The 22,899-nt window shown below is 37.6% G+C and overlaps 2 protein-coding genes across 3 annotated transcripts in view; one reads left to right on the forward strand and one right to left on the reverse strand.

Moving 5' to 3' along the window:
* The window catches only part of LOC105232310 (cGMP-dependent protein kinase, isozyme 1), a 53,666-nt gene extending 39,920 nt beyond the window's left edge, over window positions 1-13,746 (forward strand). For both annotated transcript variants that reach the window (XM_049456755.1, XM_011213961.4), the window contains exons 3-10: window positions 419-934; window positions 9,126-9,610; window positions 9,667-10,117; window positions 10,958-11,327; window positions 11,873-12,324; window positions 12,384-12,547; window positions 12,617-12,802; window positions 12,934-13,746. In XM_049456755.1, coding sequence (XP_049312712.1) covers window positions 419-934; window positions 9,126-9,610; window positions 9,667-10,117; window positions 10,958-11,327; window positions 11,873-12,324; window positions 12,384-12,547; window positions 12,617-12,802; window positions 12,934-13,096 — 2,787 coding nt within the window. In that variant the 3' untranslated portion in view covers window positions 13,097-13,746. The remainder of the gene's footprint in view (window positions 1-418; window positions 935-9,125; window positions 9,611-9,666; window positions 10,118-10,957; window positions 11,328-11,872; window positions 12,325-12,383; window positions 12,548-12,616; window positions 12,803-12,933) is intronic.
* Window positions 13,747-15,076: 1,330 nt separating this feature from the next.
* LOC105232311 (lysosomal alpha-mannosidase) lies at window positions 15,077-21,115 on the reverse strand. Its single transcript, XM_011213962.4, has 8 exons — window positions 20,896-21,115; window positions 18,297-18,481; window positions 18,059-18,244; window positions 17,657-17,996; window positions 17,464-17,597; window positions 16,788-17,398; window positions 16,454-16,725; window positions 15,077-16,311 (listed from the first exon to the last, which is right to left on the reverse strand). The coding sequence occupies exons 1-8, from the start codon at window positions 20,983-20,985 to the stop codon at window positions 15,118-15,120; spliced, it is 3,012 nt and encodes a 1,003-aa protein (XP_011212264.2). The 5' UTR covers window positions 20,986-21,115; the 3' UTR covers window positions 15,077-15,117.
* Between the last annotated feature and the right edge of the window lie 1,784 nt (window positions 21,116-22,899).

Consider the following 22,899-nt stretch of genomic DNA (forward strand, 5'->3'; position numbering starts at 1 on the left):
TTGTGAGAGGCAAGAAAAAAGTATTTTACCGAGCTGAGCAAACATAAAACGGTGGTTATTGGAAATTATTATAGAAAGTTCAAAACTAATATTTTAACATGTGATAACAATGTCCTTATTTGAGTAAAATTACTGGACGTGAAAAAATTGGTTTCGGCATCCGAAGCAGTGGTTTGTACTTTTATGTTCCTTCAGCCACAGTTTTCCATAGTTTTGAATTTTTGTTGAAAAAATTCCCAAATTATTGATTAATAATCGCACATAAACTTGTAACCCTTCGCCATTAATTGTTCATTACCGCAAAACTTTTACAAACGGCAATAAAATTCGTATCATTTTCATTAATATTTATTATTCTCTCTGTCTCACTCACTCACTGCTGAATTACTGCAACTCTGTAATGCTCAACCATTCATAGATTCGTAAAACGTCGATGATATTGCGTGCCAACGGCGGCATTAACGCAAACAGCAACACGTCACCAACAACGACAACAACAGCGACACCCAAGCTACAGTCACCATCGTCACCGAAATCGAAGGCACTGGTGTTGGCGCCCTCATTGGCGGTGTTGCCCGTGGAGAAAACCAAAATCCACACAATCGATGAGAATAGCTACAGCAAGCAAAATAACTGTAACACACAGTATAATGTCTACAGCATGGAAAGGCCCACACCATTAACCTATGCACACAACAACAACAACAGCAGTAGCAGTAAGAACACAAACGGCTTGAGTACACCACAATCACCACACACCATGGCGACCACTTGTGGCTTCAGCCCCAACGTGACGACAAAGAGTTGCAACGTCACCGACGATCGCGATGCCCAAATCAAGAGTATGCAGGGCGAAATCGTCTCACTGAAGGATGTCATAAAGGCACGAGATGCAGAAATCGCCAAGCTACGCAGGGAAATACACAAATTGAAGGTGAGTGCAGGGATTTGAAGTAGCATAGGGGCAGGAATGATTGAAGAAAATGAAGAAACTGCCTTCTAAATCCATTTCTACTTAAACAAACTGAGGCGAGTAATATAGTAAAGTATGTGTCTGAAAAAAATTCGATCAAAAAGAAATTCGAGGGAGATTTAAACGATATGGTTCCTTTCGTTTAGATATAGGTCTTTAAAGGGATGCTCGTGTCTTGGAGTTCATCTATAGGTCTTTAAGCATGAATTTTAGTGACGTAGTAAAGACAATTAATATTGGTTAGTCGAAAAGGTCTTTTCGCATTTCTAATCAAATTTCAACATCTACGTCACTTTCGGTAGTAGAGCATCTCCATGCAATTTTCCCGCAGCTTTATTTCTTAGACGAGCTAAATTTATTAAAATTAGTCTAGTCTAGACAAACTAACATTGTTTAATTACACTTTAAAACAACAAAAATGACAAAACAAATTAGCTTTCACTTGCACAACACAGCCCAACGAGTTTTCTAATCGAAACTAACAATAAGCGGTTCGGACGACACACTTCTATTAATTAATTAAACACAAAACCAAACAGATACTAGAATATTATTTATTGTGACGATAAAAAGCCAATGATGACTGTGTACTTATAACAATTATAAAGGGACACTTACACACCTAACTAGCTTAGTCATCTTCTTCATTCAAAATTTGAATAAAATATTGAAACAGCACTTTTCTGGCGATTATAAAGCAATTTGGTTGAAGTGTTTCCAAAATGCTTGATAAAAGCAAAAACAATACCAACACAATTACAATATTATTAGCTCATCAACACACACATAAAAAAAACAATAAATAATTGAATCTGTTTTATGCCCATACGAAAGCTTATAGCATTTGTTGTTGTTGTTGCTGCAGCAAGTCACAAGCAGCCAATTTGCTATGAGCGCTCGCACTCGTCGCTCGCCACTCGCTCAGTGTAAATACAATTTTATAACTACTTCAGCAATTACTGCGTACTTATGTTGTTGTTGTTCTAATCTTTTTTTCTTTTTTTGCTTTTTTTAATTTCGGCTGATCATCAGCGTTGTTAGCATTGCCAACAGCGCGCATAGCATGCAAACAAATAAACGCTCATATATTTCACGATTTAGCTGGCGCTTGAGGCTAACGTCTCCCCGACGAGGCGGCCGCACATTGGCTTGGTGGGCTCTGATTTAATCGCCGCATTGCCTTATTGCCGGAGCGCCTCAGTGTCTCAGTAAATCAAGCACATCTGTTTTTGTGCCGATTTCGATCGGTCGTGTGATGTGACACCGGCGTTTTTCCATTGAGACAGATGGCAGAAGCTGTTTTCAATAATTTTTTAGTTTGCGAACTAATAATTCATGCGTTAGCGTATTAGAACAGATTATGTAGAGCATGTTGGCCTAATTGGTGGCCCAATTCACAGTTACGGTTAATCAATGAGGAGATAATCCTCATTGTAACAACCTGTTTTCAATTTTGGCTCTACATCCATTTCAAAAACTTTGATTCAACTCGCTTATAATAACTAAAAAACGACAAATAAAAGTTTAGCAATAAACTTTATGAGTAATACCATATATAAAAGCCCCGTTATTTTTAGTTTTGTAAATATAATAAATTTTTAAATAATAAACCGAAACACATTCATAAAGAAGTCGACCACACCATTATAAAAAATATACTTAATTTACATACATACAAACATACAAACACATACATATGTACAAGTGCAATATAAATTCTAGGCCAAACGCTTACCTCCTAACCCACACCTTTGCTCCAGATAATAAGTTGCACCCTTAAAATAATTCGATGACTGTTAAGCGCTTTTTACTCATACTCATAGGTTTAGGTTTGAACGAAAGGTAACAACTTTCAATTAATTGGGTTAGTATTGAAAATAAATACTATAAATTCGCACGTTTTTCGCTGGAGTGTTGCCGTAATAAAAAATGTTCGCTTGGGTTAACAGAATTCGTCAAAACATAACAAATTGTTTTCAGTGTAATGAGAGCACAGCCATGGCTGAAGACAGTCAAGTTTCAAAAAAGGTACTATTATTAATTATTGAGATTTTATGATAACTTTTGTCTCGAAAACATTTAACAAAATACAAAAGAGACAAGCGATTAAGGAATCACTAAAATTTATCTTAACCGCACTTTAATAAAACTGCCCCCGGACACGCCACACCATTTTTATAAAACATACATATGTATAGTATATTCTAAGCAATGAAAATATAATTTATAGATAAATAAAAATTTAAAAAACGCTCAGGAAAAATATATTACCAGCTTGACATAGGAAATTAGAAAAAATAGTACAATTTAAAGTATAACTATTTACTAAAGCGATATTTCATAATTTTTTCGCAAATTGAAGACTACATATTAGTATGATACAGTTTGTTTCTCTCAGCGATCCTGCTTCAATCGCCAATAGAGGTCCCACTTTGACAGCCTACAGCCGGCTCGTTGCGCTACCTGAAACTCCAATATAATAATCATAATTAATCAAAGCACTTTGAGCCTGCCTCAAAATTTTTGAAGCGGCTAAAATCAGTCTCGGCTATCTCTCCTGCTTCAACAAAAGTGTGACTACCAATGGACTTTGCACTAGAAATCGCTTGTATGTTTTAATATTACCTTCTTTCATACAGCTTTTACAGTTTGGGTCCTCCGTACAACTTTGACAAGTTGAGTCCGAAAAGATATACATATAGCCCTTCCGGATTGATTCCTTTTGAACAATGTCCAGTAAGAACTCCTACGATTGCAGCAAGATGAGTTCTGATGAGAGCTAGCAGTTTCTCTTGCGTTCTAATCTAGTCCCGAAGGATCTATAGTCGTACAGAAAATCGACAACTAAACTCACGCGTGGTCCATATGCTCATAGCTAGAACGCGAAAATTAGTATTTAATGATTGATCTTCGCACCCAGTGGCTTGATCATAACCAAAACAAATATTATTCTCCTTAGTAAAGATACATATGTAAGGAATAATTTCAAAGGTAGACATATCTTATTAAAATGTACTGACAAAGTATGATACCCCCGCACCGTTATCAGTAAGATGTGAACTTGTTGACACTTCACTCTTCCCATCTGTTTTATTACTGGATAGCTGGGCTTCACGGGACTTGATTCGCGCTGGACTATCATCGGTTCAATTATCACAAGATCCTTTTGGCAAAAGATCGATCCAAAGAGATACCGATAAACAGTGTGATCCTTGCTCTAAGTAAGGCTAGCCTCTAACTAATTGTTTGTGTTCTAAGAAGTTGTCTTATCGACATCCATGCTGTAAGGCTGAGAAGTGAGTGAGCTCATTGATATTGCCAGAACTAGCCTTTAACTAGTTGTCAGTGTTCTAACAGGCCATTATCCTATCGGTATCCATGCTGTAAGGTTGAGAATCTTAACATATCGCAGTTGCTGAATGAAGAAGCTGTATGAAAGAAAATGAGGTGGAAACATATCAAGACTTCCTTCTTGATTTTGCGCTTGCGATACCAAAGCTTAAGCACTTGGAAGCTCACACTTTCAGATATCCTCAATGACTGATGATTGGTGAGAGTATTAATTAAACGCCTGAATGAATTTTTATTTTCTTTGCTGACTTATGTGGTACAAAACAGGAGTTCCAATTTTATTGCATATAGTAGTTCAAGTATGATATCTGGATTAACCAGCGAACATAACGATATGTATACTTTTAGTAAAATAGTTTTTTTTAGGACTTCATAAAGTTCTTATATTTTAATAAATTTTCGTAAAGTTTTTATGCCTTATTAACCTCTTCGAACAAAATTGCGAATTTTAAATAATATATGTATGTTAGTTAACAATCGTATCTCAGATATGACTTACAAAACATAGGATATTCTCTACAGAGAAATTGACCAGTCAGAATACTCCAGACTTATTTCTAACATTAGTGAATAAGGATAAGTAACAAATGCTTCCATTAAAATTAACGATTTTAGTAATTTTTCACACTGGTTCAGTTCATTCATCTTTAAGCATAAGGTAAATACATTATCTGTTACTTTCCTATTTCAATGAAAGGTTTTACGATTTTTTGAACTTCTTGCAATAGTGGCAAATGATATACACTATATTTTGGGTAGTCGAAAAAGTATTTTCGTATTTTTATATTCGGCTTACACTGAGGGAATAATGTCTCTAGCGAAAAAATGGCAAAAGGTGGTCGACCAAAATGGTACATATTTGATGAATATTTGAAGTTTGATTAGAAATACGACAAGACTTTTTCGACTACCCAATACTACCATTACGGGTAGATTTTTAGGGTAGGTATTTATCTCACGGCAAATAAGGTACACGAGAGCATAATAAATCAGTGCTAATATGGCTGCAATTATAAAGCTTGGTTGGAGGGCAGTTGAATTTATGATGATACGAACGACAGAATCGGCATCCATAGATGGCATACATACACATATAGCACTACAAAGCAGCAATGCAAATATTTTCAAGCATATGGTTTTGCATATGCGTAAAGTTAGCCACTTGAATTCTTGTGGCACGCACTCAATTCTTTATCTGGGTTAAAATAATAAACAGATTCAGATACAATGCCTAATTAGTCGCTTGAAATGACATATGTATGTACACTTAGTCATATGCATTTACATACAAATATTTATACGCAACGTTGAGACGGAAACACAAATAGAAGGCATGTTTGAGGTGCCGTTAGCTTTGTGGGAGTGTTCACTTCTTGTTCGCAATTTTACTATTTTGACATATTTCAGCTAAGCTTTATTGCCTTATTATTATTTAATTTTATTTTTGCTTAAAATTATGTGCGAGTGTAAATATCTGGCTAATTTTAGAAACTTCATGAGCAATTCTGTAAACAATAAGAAGCATAACCACCTAATTAAAGGCGTGCTTATGTACATACCTCAGGCGGTATTTGAGAGATATGTCACCGCTTTGTCTTCACTTAAACTCAAAATGCGCAAAATTCTTTTGTTATACAAAAAAAAAATATGCTTTCTAATTTCAAATCTTGCTTTACACAACTTTTCGAAAGTTATATTTCGTGTGTTGTGGAAAAACTGTAGAAACCTCGAAACTACAAAAACTACCATATAAAGTAAAGCAAATATTTTGACAATCAGTGCGACGCAAAACCCCGGCCATATAGTATAGATTTATTATATTTGCAATTCTTAACACTTTACAACTAACTGCCCACACAAATAAAAGTATGTGTATCTCGCCCTAGGTGCAAATTATCAATGCAAATATGATACGAAATGCACACAGAGAAATAAATTAGGATTTGAAGTAGTAAACACCAATGGAGCATTGTGGCGCAGGCCAAGCAAAAATGGCAAAGGCAAATGGAAATTCGCTGACTGACATTTGCACCGACACATTGACACCGCACCGCTCGCCAGCGAATGATTTGAATATTGCTTTTGTTGTTACGGCTGTCACTGACGTCAAATGCAGCGCACAACAATGTGATAGACACGCATACATAAACATGTATTTAGATATACATCCACATACTCGTATGCCATATGCATAACCTTATGTAACGGCAAATTATCCTACATCACACACAGGCCAAAGCGCAGCACAAAGCGCCTTTGTGGGAATCATTCATGTGTGTCTTATCATCTGCATTGCTAAGTGCTCAGACTTCACAGCAAGTCACTGATGTCGCCCTTATGATAGCCCGTCGCGCTCGTTTGCTTTATTTCTGCTCAGCCTCCATTATTTGTAAATTTCTAAATGTGTTATCAGCGCATCAGTGTTGTTTGTGTTTATTTGCCCCTCGTTGAATTGTAAACGATTCAATTTAGATCTTACGCTGCCCGGCGCGCTGCGCTGCCCAGAGCCCAACGATCGACGAGCGCAGTATCAATTACTTAGCATGCTTTATATACTTATGTATGTATATCACAACATTTTCGTATGCACTTTCGCTGCATCTAGTCATATATTCCATAAATAAACTTATTCTAATAAGAGCTTGAATTAAATAAAAACTAGTTAAAAATAATGAAAGCATTTCTGAAGAGACCATAAAATTGGATATAAGGCGATTTTGCTTCCTTTAAACAATAATAATGTTCTCTGGGAAGACTGTTTCAACTTAACTATAACTGTACACTTTGTTTTCGTTTGAACTATTAGTAAAGTAAAACATAAGCATGCTATTTTTTTGAAAATGAAATATTTATTCTAAGATATACATACTTACATATGTATGAATGTACTTGTATTATTAAGCTGTAACGATCTTCACTTATTATCGATGAAATTTCCATCGCCGCTTATCGTCGTATGAAAAAGGTTCTGAATTTTTTGGTTTTTTGTTTAAATTTTTGTAAGAAAGCTCTGTTATCATTTTAGAGCTGTTACTCTTCTATTCGTAACCAAATGATGCTACAATTCTGTTACTGACCTGTTTTTCACTAGATGATACCACAATAGCTTTCAAACTGCTATTACTTTTTATTTATCACGCGCTTTTTTGAGGGGCTAAACCCATTTGTAAATAAAAAAAAAATATTTTTTTGTGAATTTTATAAGATCGCTGACACTTCATTCTGGGGGTTGTAAGCTTCATGGTAAACTTTTGCAATTATTATTCGATTATTCCGTCGATCATTGTCTAACAAATATGTAGTTATATCTAAGAAGGTGGTGTAAAAATTTCAAAAAAGCCATTTTGAAGAAATATTGTATGTATGTCTCACAAACTCTGAAAACAGTCCACACGGCAATACATCAGGGATCGAGATTGATACCAAATTGAGCTGAAAAATTAATATAAAGAAATGTTTAAAAAAACTGATATAACAATAGGTATTAACAATTAGTAGTAATCAAATATAGTGAATGTATGCGGCTATCATTATACCAGTGTTTACATACGGGGAACTGGTATGGGGGCCATCATTAAAGAGAAAATACAATATCAAAACATTAAATGGGATACATAAGGTTGTCTGTGCAGCGGTAAACGTTTTCAAATGAAAAGTAATAACATTTTCTGCCATAAAAAGCAATGTAATATGAAAAGTTATCAATATAGCGCAATCCGGAATCAGCTAGGATTGACATACATATCTCTCCCCATTCACCTATCAAACTCTGCTAGCATCTTTCAACTGGAAGTACTAGGCATTTGTTAACTCGGCTATAACCGCATAAGTAGTGTCTACGCCAGTAAAGAAGAACAAGAATAATTTTGAAGGTTTAAGGACTAATTTGTATTTGGAATAATTCACAAAAAATAAATAATCCAACCAACAAGCACAACGAATTATATATTTACAACAATTTACTGATAAGATAAAAGATATTCCAGATTGTCAACAAAAAAATATATTTGAGTTATTTTATTCATTTCAAATAGAACCATAAATTAATTGAGGTATTTACTATATGTAAGAGTAAATATGTATATCGTGAACATTGTTGGTGCGTTTAAACAAGCGGTTGCACGTGATCTGCTGAGAGGCATTATCACTTGACAGAGCATACCAAGCGCACCATCCACAGTTTGATCGCCACTGTGTTAATTCATTTTTTATTTGCTTTGATCGCATTTCTGATTTAACCAAGTGTTAATTTGTTTTGTCCGTCGCGGTGATTGAAATCATTGAACATTCATAAATGCAAACATATGCACATACAACTTGTGGAGAGTACACACATGAGTGCAACAAATACACTTTATGCCTATACGTAGATATACGCCAATGGGGGCAGTACGTCGGCGTAATTGAATTTATAAATATAATTTAAACATTTTGCATACGGGCAATAAAATCAGATCGCGTGATAAACATTGAGGAACTCTGTTGACACTTTGATGCTATTAATTTTTAACGAGAGCAATCTGTTTTATTGAAATTTTGCTGACATATGTCCAAATAATGGGAAATTGTATGCATTTAATTTAACAAATTTAACCTTAAGGCTTGTTTATATTGTGAACTCCATGCATTTTCGTTTATTTTTTGAAGTGGACAAAAAGTAAATTTTAATATGAAATATGAGCTGCTGAGTTGAATGTGTTAAGACAACATTTATTATTATTTTTTGCGAGATTTCATTTACTCAGCCAATATACGGAAATGTGTGTTTTCTAATTTTAATGTTTTTTATTATCCTTTGCAGAGCGTTCTCCAGCAAACGGCCAATCCGCTACCCATAGCCATTGCCGATCTGCCGCCATCGCCCACAACACTCGCGCCTTCGCCCAATAACTTTCTACTCGCCAGTTCGAATCAAATATGCACCGTCTGCAAGAAGAACTTCGAAGTGGACGGCAGTTCAAACCCGCGCATGGGACAACTCACGTCGGAGAATAGCAACTCAGTCGAATCGAATAGCAGTGATGCAACTAACGCCGGTAACACCACTGTAACCTGTGCACTGGCCAATAATGCCAACAATGGCGTCAACAATCAGCCGGTGGAGATCGCCTTGGATGCGGCGGCCGCCGCACTCCCAAGCAACGGGCTCAAGGCGAAGCTGCTGCCAATGGCAACGCACCAGCAGACGCCAGTGCTCAAGAAACAGGGTGTCTCCGGTGAGAGTTGTGAGACGTCAATGCAGCAATCGTTCAACATACCGATACCGAAATTCGAGAAGGACTTCAGGTGCGTAAAAATATAACAAATAAAAGTTTATTTTTAACCCGCATATACCTTTGCAGTTCCAAGCAACTCATAAAGGACGCCATTATGGATAATGATTTTCTCAAGAATATCGACGCATCGCAAGTACGCGAACTGGTGGAATCCATGTATCCGCTCTCAATCGCCAAAGGCGAGTTTGTGGTGCGTGAGGGTGAAGTAGGCGCACATCTCTACGTGTCGGCCGAAGGTGAATTTGAGGTGGTCAAAGGTGGCGTTGTACTGAGTGTTATGGGGCCTGGCAAAGCTTTCGGCGAACTTGCTATTCTCTACAATTGCACGCGCACGGCGTCCATACGCGTCTTATCGGACGCACGCGTCTGGGTACTGGATCGGCGGGTCTTCCAACAGATCATGATGCGTACCGGCATACAACGCATTGAAAATAGCGTGAATTTCCTGAAGTCAGTGCCGCTTCTAAAGAATCTCAGCATGGAGGTGTTGGCGCAAATCGCAGATGTGCTGGAAGTGGTGAGTTGCCGTAGTATATAAATATTCACTGGACGTCAGAAAGAGATAATATAAAAGGGTCTCTAAGATTGTTTAGTTTGTTTTGAAAGTATCGAGAATTGAAAAAAAATTTGATACTGGGCTTTAGTACGATGTGTTAGAAGTTTCACCCTCTTTCAAACTATTCCGTTAACTACGGAGCTTTCCGAAGTTCTCGAGCTTTGAATTGCGACTTCTGTTGATTACAATAAGCATTTGGTTTAGAGGATTCAACTTTGTAGGCAATTCACATTATCCTCTAGATTGCTTTGAAATCCTAGACATTAATGATAGAAAATTGGTTTGAATTTTTTAGTTTGACTTGTGAGAATGTCCTTTCAATTAATTTTTATTAACAAAAAATATTTTGTGTTTGTTCAAATTCCGAATTTATATTTAATGTTGGCAATTTTTGTGGTCCAGGATTAAATTATAATACTTAAATCAAACCAAAAAAGAAAAACTATTGTTTCGGAAAACGCGAAGAGTCTATTCAATACCCGCCGAAGTCGTACACCAATTTGCAATGTATAAGAAACACGCTTTCATAAAAACAAAGTATTATCAAATCCGAATAATGACTTACTTAAGATACAGCATCAGAACTGAGTACTCGCACAAGAAGAGACGCAGTAAACAAAAGAAAGAGAATGTTTCGAAGAAACTTGAACTAATATGGCGTTCTAATAAGAGAATCCGCAATAGTGATGTAATTTAAATTTTTTCAAAAGTATCTGCAAAATGTCTGCGAAAATACATTTTATTTCTATATGAAATATTGTTTTCAAAATGGGAAATTTAAATTTTACTATCTTTCAACAGGAATTCTATCCAGCCGGTACTTACATAATACGTCAAGGCGCCAGCGGTGACACTTTCTTCCTCATCTCTCAAGGTAGCGTTAAGGTTACACAAAAACTAACGCCCACCTCGGAGGAGAAGGAGATCCGTACGCTGGAACGGGGCGATTACTTTGGTGAGCAGGCTCTCATCAATGAGGATAAACGTACAGCGAATATTATCGCTATGGCGCCGGGCGTTGAATGTCTGACGTTGGATCGTGATTCATTCACGCAGCTGATTGGTGATTTATGCGAGTTGAAGGAGAAGAACTATGGCGATGAGAATCGTGTGCTGGCCATGAAGTATGCGGAGAAGACGAAGGAGATTTTCGGCGCTAATGTTAAGCAAGGTAAGGCCAGTTATGACTTTACTTTACAGACAGTTAGGTGGAGTTAGGTTCAAGCGAAGATTCTATGTAGCGCAGTTCGTAGTCCAAAGTGTTCTTCATGAGCTTTTGCAAACTTTATCTAACTCAAGAATTCAAAAAATTAATATCATATTCTGGAGATACTCAACTGCAAAGGCATCTGTTAAATTTTGGCAGATCTCAGGCATATTAACAATGACTGTCACTTTTTGACAACAATGGGATCCACAAGATATCCTAAACAGTTTTCAGATTTAGTCCTCCTTTTTAAAGTTTTGGATTTAAGTAAGCAGTCCTTCCACATGAAACCAATATTTTTACAGTCTTACGGAGAGATTATAACTACTTTTAAATCCAGTGATACGTCCAACATTACAAGATTGAGCTGGAGTCTAGATTTTCGCTTAAAACAAAACGAGAAATCTACAATATGAGAAAGTTGAAGCTTTGAACAGTATCTCATATCAATAATTTACATTTTGTTTGGAAACTAAAAAACTATTTCTTTTATTTTCAACCACTTACAGAATTCCCTGAGATGAAGCTCACCGATTTAGAGGTTGTCGCCACACTTGGCATTGGCGGTTTCGGCCGCGTTGAACTTGTCAAAGCCTACCGCGAGAATAGGGTTGACACATTCGCACTCAAATGCCTAAAGAAGAAGCATATTGTCGATACCAAACAGGAAGAGCATGTCTTCAGCGAACGCACCATTATGCTCACGTGCGATTCACCGTTCATTTGTCGTCTCTACCGCACATTCCGTGATGAGAAGTATGTGTATATGCTGCTCGAAGCTTGCATGGGCGGCGAGATTTGGACGATGTTACGTGATCGTGGATCTTTCGATGATAACGCGACACAGTTCATTATCGGCTGCGTTTTGCAGGCATTCGAGTATTTGCATGCGCGCGGTATTATCTACAGAGATCTCAAACCAGAGAATCTAATGCTGGACGAGAGAGGTTATGTGAAGTTGGTAAGTGTGGTTGTTAATTAAACATAAGAAAAAATAAAATAAAAAAAATGTTGTCACAGGTGGACTTCGGTTTTGCGAAATATATTGGCAACAGCAGCAAGACCTGGACATTCTGCGGCACACCAGAGTACGTGGCGCCCGAAATTATACTAAACAAGGGACACGATCGTGCGGTTGACTATTGGGCTTTGGGTATACTCATACATGAGTTGCTCAATGGCACGTAAGTTTCCCGAAGTATTTGGTTAATGCAGAGATAGTTAATGTTTTCTCATTCTACTTTTTGATACAGACCTCCCTTCACCGCCACGGATCCCATGAAAACCTACAATATTATACTGAAAGGTATTGATATGATCGCCTTCCCTAAGCACATGTCCAGATCGGCTGTGCAGCTGATTAAGAAACTATGCCGCGATGTGCCAGCTGAGCGTTTGGGTTACCAAAAAGGAGGCATACAGAATATTAAGAAGCACAAGTGAGTATGAGTCTCAAAAACAAACCAAAAACTACAAAAATCGGCAGTTTAACAGCTTAAGAAAAGAGACTGTTTGAAATGAAGATATAATTTTAGTAGCCGTCTTTACTAATTATTTCTTCTCTATTTAGATGGTTCCTCGGCTTCGATTGGGACGGTCTTGAGCAGCAGCTGCTTATACCGCCATTCGTGCGCCCTATCGCGCATCCAACGGACACAACATACTTTGATAAATTCCCCTGTGATCCCGAGGAACCGCTAGACGAGTTCTCCGGCTGGGATGCGGATTTCTAAAGCACAACAAGCGCTTTTGCAACAGCAAAGAGTGCCTTACAGCAGTGGAGCTTCTGGTTTGCTCAAGTAATTCGCATTGGTCACATGCTTTTGGTGAAATTTCTTACGATGACCTTTTCTTCAAAGCATTTCTTATCAAATTCGGCTTAAAGGAGACCAACAGCGACTTCGTATAAAATTTTTTCTATTGTATTAGTAGTAGTAAGCACTTTGCACGGCTAACTTGCATCCATGTATTTTCTAACTGTGAACTTTCATATACTATATACATACATACATGGCTGAAAGCGTAGTAATAAAGCAATAGCTATATGTAGTACACATACACGCAAATATGTATGTCTAAAATATGAAAATTAAAATAAACTTTCTTTAACTTTAACCACTAGCACGACAGTAAAAATATTTGCTCAAGTATTTTGTATGAGAAATTGCAATGAAATTGTGTGCCTTGTTTTATAAGTAAATGAAATACAATTAATAGCATAGTCTCTAAACTTTATCCACATTCTTCGCAAAATTTGTTAAATATCATATTTGTCTATACATATTAAAGCATAATAAATGTGAGTGTTTGTTAAGCGAGCTCAGCTTAGAAAGATTAATGGCTGCTGCTTGAAACGCAAACAAGTTTTTAGCTTAAAAAATAACTTTTGTAATGGATTAGATTTTTAGTTTTAAAAGCTTAGTTTAAGCATCTTAGCATACTAAAAGCATTAGGCAAATACATACATATATAATGTAGAAATTAAAAAAAAAGCGTTTTCACTCTCTCGGTGTTGAAAATTACCATCGGCGGTCGAGCTTCATGTCATTGCCCGGCACTTGCCTCTTTATTGATAAACTTCCAGAAACGTCAAAGCGTATGCCAGCAAATGTAGAGTATATAAAATGATATCTCACTTCTCAAAAAACAAGAGTGATCGATAGAGTTTCCCAGATTGGCCAATCCTTTGGAAACATTTTCCGATATTCCCTAAAGAACAGTCTCCAATTTCATGATTATTTAGGAAGACATCTTCTCCTTTACTGCCTTTTCAATACATATTATTTTGCTCTATAAGTCAGCTAGCAAGACCCCATTCTTATATAACGGGGTTTTCAATAGGGAGAGACCAATAAGGACAGCAAACGACGCCATAGTTATGGTCAAATTTATAGTCGTCATAATTGCCTAATTGCCCTGTCAGATAAGTGAAACAATTTGAATCTACAGCTACAGTACAAAATGTTCCCGCGCCAGTGAGACAAAGAAGTGTTCGTTTTGTAGAGAATGTTGCTGCCGCTAGCCCATCAATTGAGGAAGACCCAATTCAGTCTCTCGCACGTCGTTCTCAAACGTTGAGCATCTCTCATGACCGGCACGTTACTGTGAGAGGGAATCGCTACCGCTCAATGATAACCGAACTGCCATGGACACAACTGACATGGAAACTGGATGTTTAGTACGTGGCCCCACTATACCACCCCAACTCCATATACCTTTTTCAAACCGTCATTACAATGTGCTCCAAGGAATGTACTCCTCAAGTTTTCCTATTCAGTCTTCCTATTCAGTGAGACTTTGAAACCCCTTAAAAAGTAAATGGAAGATCCCCATGACACTCTGTTTCCGAGGGCTTAGCATCCTCTTTTTCTTGCTGTTATATTTTGCTGCTATGTCCACAACAATATGGAACGAAGTCAGGTCCGAATCATCCCCAGTGCATTGCTTAAGCATATGCTAGTCGGCCTCTGCACTTACAACTGTCTTTCAACCGCCCATTATGCTATAGGTTCTACCAGTGGCATTTACACACCATTAACGCTTTGGTGGTTTCCGCAATCATGAAGTCCACGTGCTTTTTCTACCTAAGTTTTGAACCTAGTACCAACCCCAGATATTTTATTTTAACAACCCTCTCCCCTTCCACTCTTTATGTGTTAGCGCTCTGAGGGAAGGATAAATTTAGGATTTAAGATATAAAAATAATATCGAAATAATATTTCACGATGACTGCGCTTGTTTAATTACAAGAACTTTATTTCCATTTAATAATAAATGTACGTATCTGCATGGGATTCAAAACAATACTGAATTTGCTCGTCGAGTCCTTCTTCTTCGCTGAAAGTGGCGTGTGTGAGGATTTGTAATACTCAGGTTTGCGAATTTTTGAACCTTCGGGCTGGAATTTGAAGCGACTCATTTCACTCAAACTTAAACTGCCATCCAATGTGGTCTCGCGTATCTCCTCGCCGCCCAGTTGATCGAAAATCCGACGCAAATTAAATGTCACCGAAGCAGACTCGGTTTTGTCCATGATATGCTCCAAACGTAACAGACGCTCTTTTGTGCCGAACGGTTCCAAAGTTAGTAAATGTACATTTTGCGCCACATCGAATGCAGAAACTTTGGGCACCTTCACATTGCTAGCCTTTGAAGCACTGCTGAAGAATTTCCAGAAGGGTAAATGTATCTGTTGCTGCTCGACGCGTTCGTAGCGTGAAGGTGCGTCCTTTACTTTACCCAACACAAGATAAACTTTGCCGCGTGCCACCAAGCCTTGGCCGAAAGCAGTCTCATTCAAAGCCTCACCTACGCCGAAGGCATCATCACGCAACAGTCGACGATGCAGCATCAACTCAAGTGCGCCATCTTTCAAACTACTGCCACCCTGCGCACGATCATTGAGCAAGGCAATACGTTTCGTTGCGTCCTCTATCGCAATGCGCGCTGTCACTGGGTAATAATTACCCGAAACGGCTTCAGTCATATTGGGCTTAAAGTATTCACGTTTGTTGCGTTCACGACGCAGCATTTCACGACCATTGGAGTCCGTGTAGAAGACACCATTCGATTTGATGGTGCTGTTGAAGCGTGTGATCACCTCCTTGCCAATATTGTCATTAATCGGTATCGGGCCGACGAGCCATTCGAACTCGACACGATTCACGCCTTCGTAAATGCGAATCACCTGAGACACCCATTGATTGAAGCGTTGATGTACCTCTTTAACTTGTGCACCCTCATAAACGCTGAAGCTGACGGTATTACCAATTAATATTTCAGTGCCATTGGGACGGAAAATATAAGCACCGGAAGAACGATTCTTGAACTCGGCATTATTGCCTGCCGCGCCATTATAGTAGTAGAAGTCCTGACGTATGTTCTCGGTGACACCATTCATTTCAACCTGATTGAGATGACCTGTGCCGTCGAAGGTTAACTTTACAAGCTAAAGAAAGAGATGGGAAAGATTGTTAATTTGAAAAATATTTCCATATTGTGAAATTGGAAATAGGATGCAATGAAAATCAGAGAAATAATGAGACTGTTTTCTACTACTTTTACTCCATAACGTTCTTAGCCATACTTACAGAATTCTTAACAACGATCTCTGCTCTTGATTGAATATCCAACGGTCTAGCTTTTAATTTAGCCTCTGAAATATTTTCGTCTTCCCAACCATTCAGCTGCACTCCTGTCTGATCGTCTACACTTCGTCGATTAACTCTCTTCTTAATATAGTAACTACGCAATTTCTCCACATAAGCCGAGAAAACGAGCTCATGAGTTGCACGCTTAGAACGGAAACTGAGCGCCTGTACTTCACTGGGGACGGGCAGCAAATCGGATTGGACCACACGACCTTTAAGATAATATATATAAATATTACAACGTCATAATTATTTGCCAACCCAAGTGACTTACCAGTATCGTCGGTCACTATGTAAGCCTCATTCTTCACCGGCACGCGTACATATTGTGTCGAGGGTCGCGCAAGTGGGTTGAACAATGTGACCACCACTTGATTTGCACCGTCTTTGGTGAAGTCGCAAACACTAATATTCAGTTGCAGACAGCTGACGAATTCACCACTTGTGAGGTTGGTTAGTTTCTGCAGTGCCAAACGAGCATTCGTCTGCGCCGACTCAATAGCAGCAGTCAGCAGACGATCGTAGTCTTGGGCCACATGTTGTTTCTCAGTGCCAGTGATGGCATCATGATGCTGCATTACGCCCATGGCATGGCGAAGCTGATTCAAATTGTCATCCACACTGGCTGCAGTAAGGTTCGCTAGCGTGGTGAGTTGTTTAGTTACCTGCAGGAAGTGATTGCCATCGCGTTCGAAACGTTTTTGCGTGGGACGTGAGCTATAATAACCAGTCCAGTAGCTGTGCCAATCAGTGGAGTAGGGAAAGAAGTCTTGCGTTTTTGTGGGCCAAGTGAGTGGCTCCTGATGTATGGCTTTTAGATAACATGCGGGAGTGGAGTAAAAGAGATTCACCTTCGATCCAACAGACTGACGCTCATTGGCATATCTGTAAAAAGGGGAAAACTCTGCTATTGAAGCGAATTCAAGGGAGGCAGGCATATTTCAGTTTACTTTATCAACTTGTCCATATTCTTGAAATTAATCGCCGCATTCTGATAATTGAAGTCATCGCCCATGGGAATGAGTACATGTGAAGAACGATAGCGCGCTGTCACATTTTGTATGTACTCAATGAATGTGTTCACCTACAATTTTTACATCGTTAAGAACGTACTCATTTAAAAGATTCATTTACTGGTATTACCCTTTCTAGTACATTGTTGTCATAGCTATCACCATCAATGATGGGCTCATCGGAGCAGAGTGTGTCGAAGCAAAAGCTTGGCGGCGCGGAATAATGATTATATAACAGGCCCGTAAAAAGTTCGGATCTTTCAGCCAGATCAGCGCTAGCCTTCCAGATCATCTCAGCTGTCATATTGTTCATACGCTCCTTCTTATCGAGCCAATCCATGCGTGCAAAGAATTGTCCATCAAAACCCATTTGAGCGAACAGTGATGCCATTTCACGCGAGTGACCGAAAGGATCGATTTGCCAGCCGACATGCGGACGTCCGCAAGTGCCGAAAAGTTCCTGAAGTACCCTGTAAGCGATATTGAAAATTGCTGCATATATATTTTGGATACTAGCAACGTGTGGACTTACTTTAAGCCAATGGTGAACTGATCCACCACCGACTGATAATGCACCGCCGCCTCATCGTTCATTGACCAAGCGCCGCCGGCAAACTCCAAGCGTCCACCATTTACCAACGTCTTTACCTTCGATTTTATATCGGCACTCTGTTCGTTGTACCATTTAAAGAAGAACGCAGATTCGACATAAATAAAGCTGTGGAAAAGCAATTAAAATGTGTTTGCGGAAAAAAGTTGTCCATTTTTACCGTCGATTAGCATCCTTCAGTAGTTCCTGCACCACATTGTCGAGAATATACTGCACGCCCGCTCGTTGTATGCTGTTACGTGATCCATAGTAGTATTGATCAACAGTTTTTAACCAGCCTACATCGTCATGGGAATGTGGTACCAAATGGACATTGATCATGTTGGACTTTCCTGCCGGACAGTTCTATGGATAGTTAAAGAGATTTCTTGATGTTAACGACTTTAACAAGAAAGCACATATATGTATATAGCTATGATATAAATAATTTATGATATACATATGTGTTCTTCTACAGCGCAGAAAACAATATTTAGAACTAAAGAAGCCTCGCAACTATTTTAAATATCCGATTATCCACTCTTAAAACAAAGCCTGACGTAACCGCCACCTAAAAAAATTGGTTTTACTGCCAGCGGACTTGTTTTATAAGCAACTGGTTGCGAAGTCAGCCCTTAGACTGTGGGAATCCTCCCTATTAATCGTCAGTAACAAAAGGCATTCTATGATGTTTAATAAGCTCCCGATTCTACGCAATACCATAAAATTTCGAAATCCTATAGAACTGAATTTAAATTCGGACACCAATATTGCTTCCTCTTCCAGAAAAGAATGGGAAAGGACCGAGCTGGAGAAGAGCACAGCTATTAGAGTCTATACGCATGAGCCCAATCCAGGTAATCAAGTGATAAGTAGATGGTGTATTTTCAGCAAAACTAAATACCAGAATCTCCTTTCGTCTACCAGACCTACACAATGTCTTCCAAGAGGAGACCACATTAATTAAAGAAAATCTTGGTGTTCTGATAAGGAGTGTGCTCGCAAGAGGTGTATTTATATATACAGATAGTCAGGCGTCAGAACACGCCACACGCTGCAATTAGACTCAGGAAAAGAGGGAATTCAGAGGGAATGCGTCTTGCAAATATTCAATTGAAAAATATGCCATAAATATTGCTCAGTATCGGTACTTGCTCAGCCAGCAGGCAGACATCAAAAATGTAATATGGGCCGCACATGCCGGCGTTTAAAGGGATTGATAGAAGAACTTTAGTAGGAGTGCTAACAAGTCGTTGTCTAATTGGCAGACATGCCAGTAGACTAGGTACGCCATGTAAAGATTTTGGAGAACCTGTAGAAAAAAGGAGGTTGTATTTATATAGATATACTTAGTAAGAAAATAATCACAACTATCCAACGAGAGTTTCTGGAAGACGTCTCGGAGGTTACACAGATAAATCAAGTTCTACTGATGAACTTCAGCAGAACCAAATTTAAAGAAACAAATTTAAAGGTCTCAGAAAGATCTATAGTAACTAAGCTATGCAAAGCATAGCCTCACATAAGAACTATCCATAGCAGTCCTAGCAACGTAAACCCCAACGTACACATAACAATGAATCGTACCTTGGACTGAGTACGAGTACTTTAGAGTATGTACAATAGTTAACTTTTGATATCAATACCGCATCAGCTTAGTTGATTTGCTCCCAGTAGTTTTTTTCCGCTACTTAAGCAATAAATTAAATTGTAATATCACGATCAATAATTATATTTATTGACATCCGTAGTGTTTCAGCAGATAAGCTTTCGAAGAATTCTATTCACAAAAAACATCTAACTAATGGGAGCAATAATAACTTCATACCCTTACCAAACGAAGAGTACGCAATCAATAATATTTTTAATATCGATATTATAGCTCTTTAAAATCCCCTTCAAAAACAATTAAAATTTATTAGACGATAAGATATTCTCGCAGATTTCACTGGTGTAATACAAAAGTTGTTGAGTTAAAAAGCAATAAAATCTGACAGGTGACTACCTGTTTTGGTTTGAACACTTGAGATAAAGCTGTAAACGAATCTATTGACTAAAAATCTATTTTCCATTATACATAGAACTGATAAGCCGAAATGTTTGCCATTTTTAAATTTCGAATGGAGAGTATATTTAGTATGAAATATAGGGTAGTCGAAAAAGTCTTTTCGTATTTTGTCAATATTCAGTCGCATATCTCCAGTGCTACCAATCACATTGTGTCATACCATATAGTGTTGGAAAGGTAGATTAAGCTTGATTTAACCAAAAGAAAATTTGTTCTGGGAAGTTGAATAAAAATTCAGATGTTCAAAAATGAGTGAAAATAATGAAGAGATTCGAGAATTTGAGAATTTTGTATAGAAAAGGGAAGAATGCCGCAAACCACCAATAAAATTTGTGAATTTTACGGAAACGATGCTGTATCAGTTCAAGTAGCACAACAATGATTCGAACTTAAAAAATACGAAACGACTTTTTCGACTACCCAATATTTAGTTTTCCAAATCTTGCAGGTCTCTTAAGGTACTTAAGGTTCCCCATGAAATGCTTGATGGAGCTTTTTCTCGATGAGTGAAACCGAGTCTGGGTTCAACAAAACTAAATAGAGAGCACTGACGTTACTGTTTACAAAATTGATTCTATGGAAATATATTTACTTTTTCTTGCATACACACAGCAGTGATTCTAAGAAGAGCTTCTCTATCACAATATCTCAAGCCTTTCTCTCATTTCTTCTTACTCAAAATACATGCAAACACATAGAGTCAACAACTCACCGCATAACCGCACGCAGCGTGGACTGGCTGCTCTCGCAAGACCACAGCGAACACCACAAAAATTGTGGCTAAACCACAAGACAACCGCATTTCACTTGCGTAAATTACAACTTTTTACGCACAACAACAATTTCTAACTTTATTTTACCACACTGTATCGCCGAACTTAGACACCAAATCACTCAGAATTACTGGTGTATACTGCTGCTCGGCATCAGCCAGAGAAACCTTTTTATACACAATACGTGATCTTAAATAAAAGCTAAAAGCAATTTGCCATATCACTAAAGTCCAATAGAAGTAAGATAGGCATGAAATTGATTGATAAGAAATCAAATGAGTAGTTCTGGAGTGAATTGACCAGCGACTCATTTCCATTGAGTGTAGTGTGGAGTATGAGAGGAGGCGCGCCAATAAGTACTCGAGCTGGTTATTTACAAAGGAATTTAAAACTCCGAGCATAAGATGAGTAAAAATGTTGCTTCGTTTGAGTGTTTGCAGGGAATGGAAGGTCTAACTAATATTTCTTCGTTTATATCTCAAGAACGAGGAGTAATGAGCTCGTAGGGAAGACGATTGCTTACAGAAACGAAATTAGCTTAGAAATATTGTGATTTTTCTAAATCTCCAACAGCTAAGCAAGAAATTATAAATAAAATTATGATAAGAAAAAACTAATTTATGAATTATTTTTGATTTTGTGTAAAGTGATATAAAATTATTTATAATATGTAGTTTTTGGTAAAATAGCTATTTGAAGATTTCCCATGAGGTTTTGGGCGCTCTAAAACAGAAAAAAGAATATCGTTATTTGTAAAAGGGTAATAACACTTTTCTCAACAATTTCGCAAAATCATGGTGATAAATAAATATTTATTTATCAATCACCGATGAGTATGCTCTAGAGAAACCTGGTACCTCCTTAAATGCCAGACAACAATATAGTGTGGAGCAATAACTAACACTTTGAGATTGCAATTCAGATCAGTTGGCAACCAAATACTTGTTATCAAACACTACAAGTGCATTAGTTATTCAAAACAATATAATATACAGTATAAGTATGTAAAATCCATGTAACCATCTGAAATAGTTGAGTTATTCTGAGAGCAATTAATCAAGCCGCTTCATAAAAATCCGACAAACGTAAAAGCCATGAATGAAGAGTCAATGAGAATTTAAACCTTTTTCTCCAAAACAAAAGAGTGAGATTCTCAGAAGACCAGAAGAACATGTACATTCTTTCGATTTGTAAGTGCTCTAAATACATGGGGAATTACGACCGGCTGCTTGGAATATTAATAACTGACCAAATGAATGCCGCTGAGTGTGTATTCTTCCATTAATGTGTGGGTTCAATTAAAGACTATTTGGAAGCTCGGATATTCATATGTATGTGTATATATATGTATATATATTATACTATATGTATATACTTTTTTTTAATTCTTTGAATGAAAAACAAAAAACAAAAATTATAATAAATTATAGCTCTGTGTTTTATTGTTTATAAACAATCATAGTTTACGGTAAATCGAACGAAGAAGATTTCCAAATGTGTATAGTTTTCATCACAACTCTCCGATGTCAGCAATTAGCAGAAATTATTTATATTTCTACAAAAAATAAACATTATTATATGTGTACAAACATTTATACACAAAAACTGTTTTGAGTACGAATGAGTAAGTAATGAGTAAATACAATGATAACCGCAAATTATTGCAAGTAAGGACGTCCGGGTTTTTAGTTGGAACCTCGATTTATAAATATTTTATACCGCAATAGAGCTCTTTTATTTTCAAAGCGCTACTTGAACTCATTTCTTAACAAATCTTGATCAGTAAAAATGAATTCAATATTTTTCCAATTGGTGGCTTTATGTTAGTAACAACAATAGCACTTGATGCCATTTAACACATAGCACCCGTGAACATTGCCGCATTGTATTGTTGCGATGTTCGTTTTAAGACTCAGTAGAGGTGGATATATGAATGATTTCAA

The sequence above is a fragment of the Bactrocera dorsalis genome, chromosome 1 (genome assembly GCF_023373825.1).
Source record: "Bactrocera dorsalis isolate Fly_Bdor chromosome 1, ASM2337382v1, whole genome shotgun sequence".
Taxonomy (NCBI): Eukaryota; Metazoa; Arthropoda; class Insecta; order Diptera; family Tephritidae; genus Bactrocera; species Bactrocera dorsalis.

Excerpts from the sequence above, each read along its gene's own strand:
- LOC105232311 (XM_011213962.4), bottom strand. The coding sequence starts at position 20,985 with ATGCGGTTGTCTTGTGGTTTAGCCACAATTTTTGTGGTGTTCGCTGTG. Across the intron at positions 17,997-18,058 it reads CAGTTCACCATTGGCTTAAA|GGTACTTCAGGAACTTTTCG; the intron begins GTAAGTCCACAC and ends TATCGCTTACAG. Across the intron at positions 17,399-17,463 it reads AATATGGACAAGTTGATAAA|ATATGCCAATGAGCGTCAGT; the intron begins GTAAACTGAAAT and ends CCCTTTTTACAG.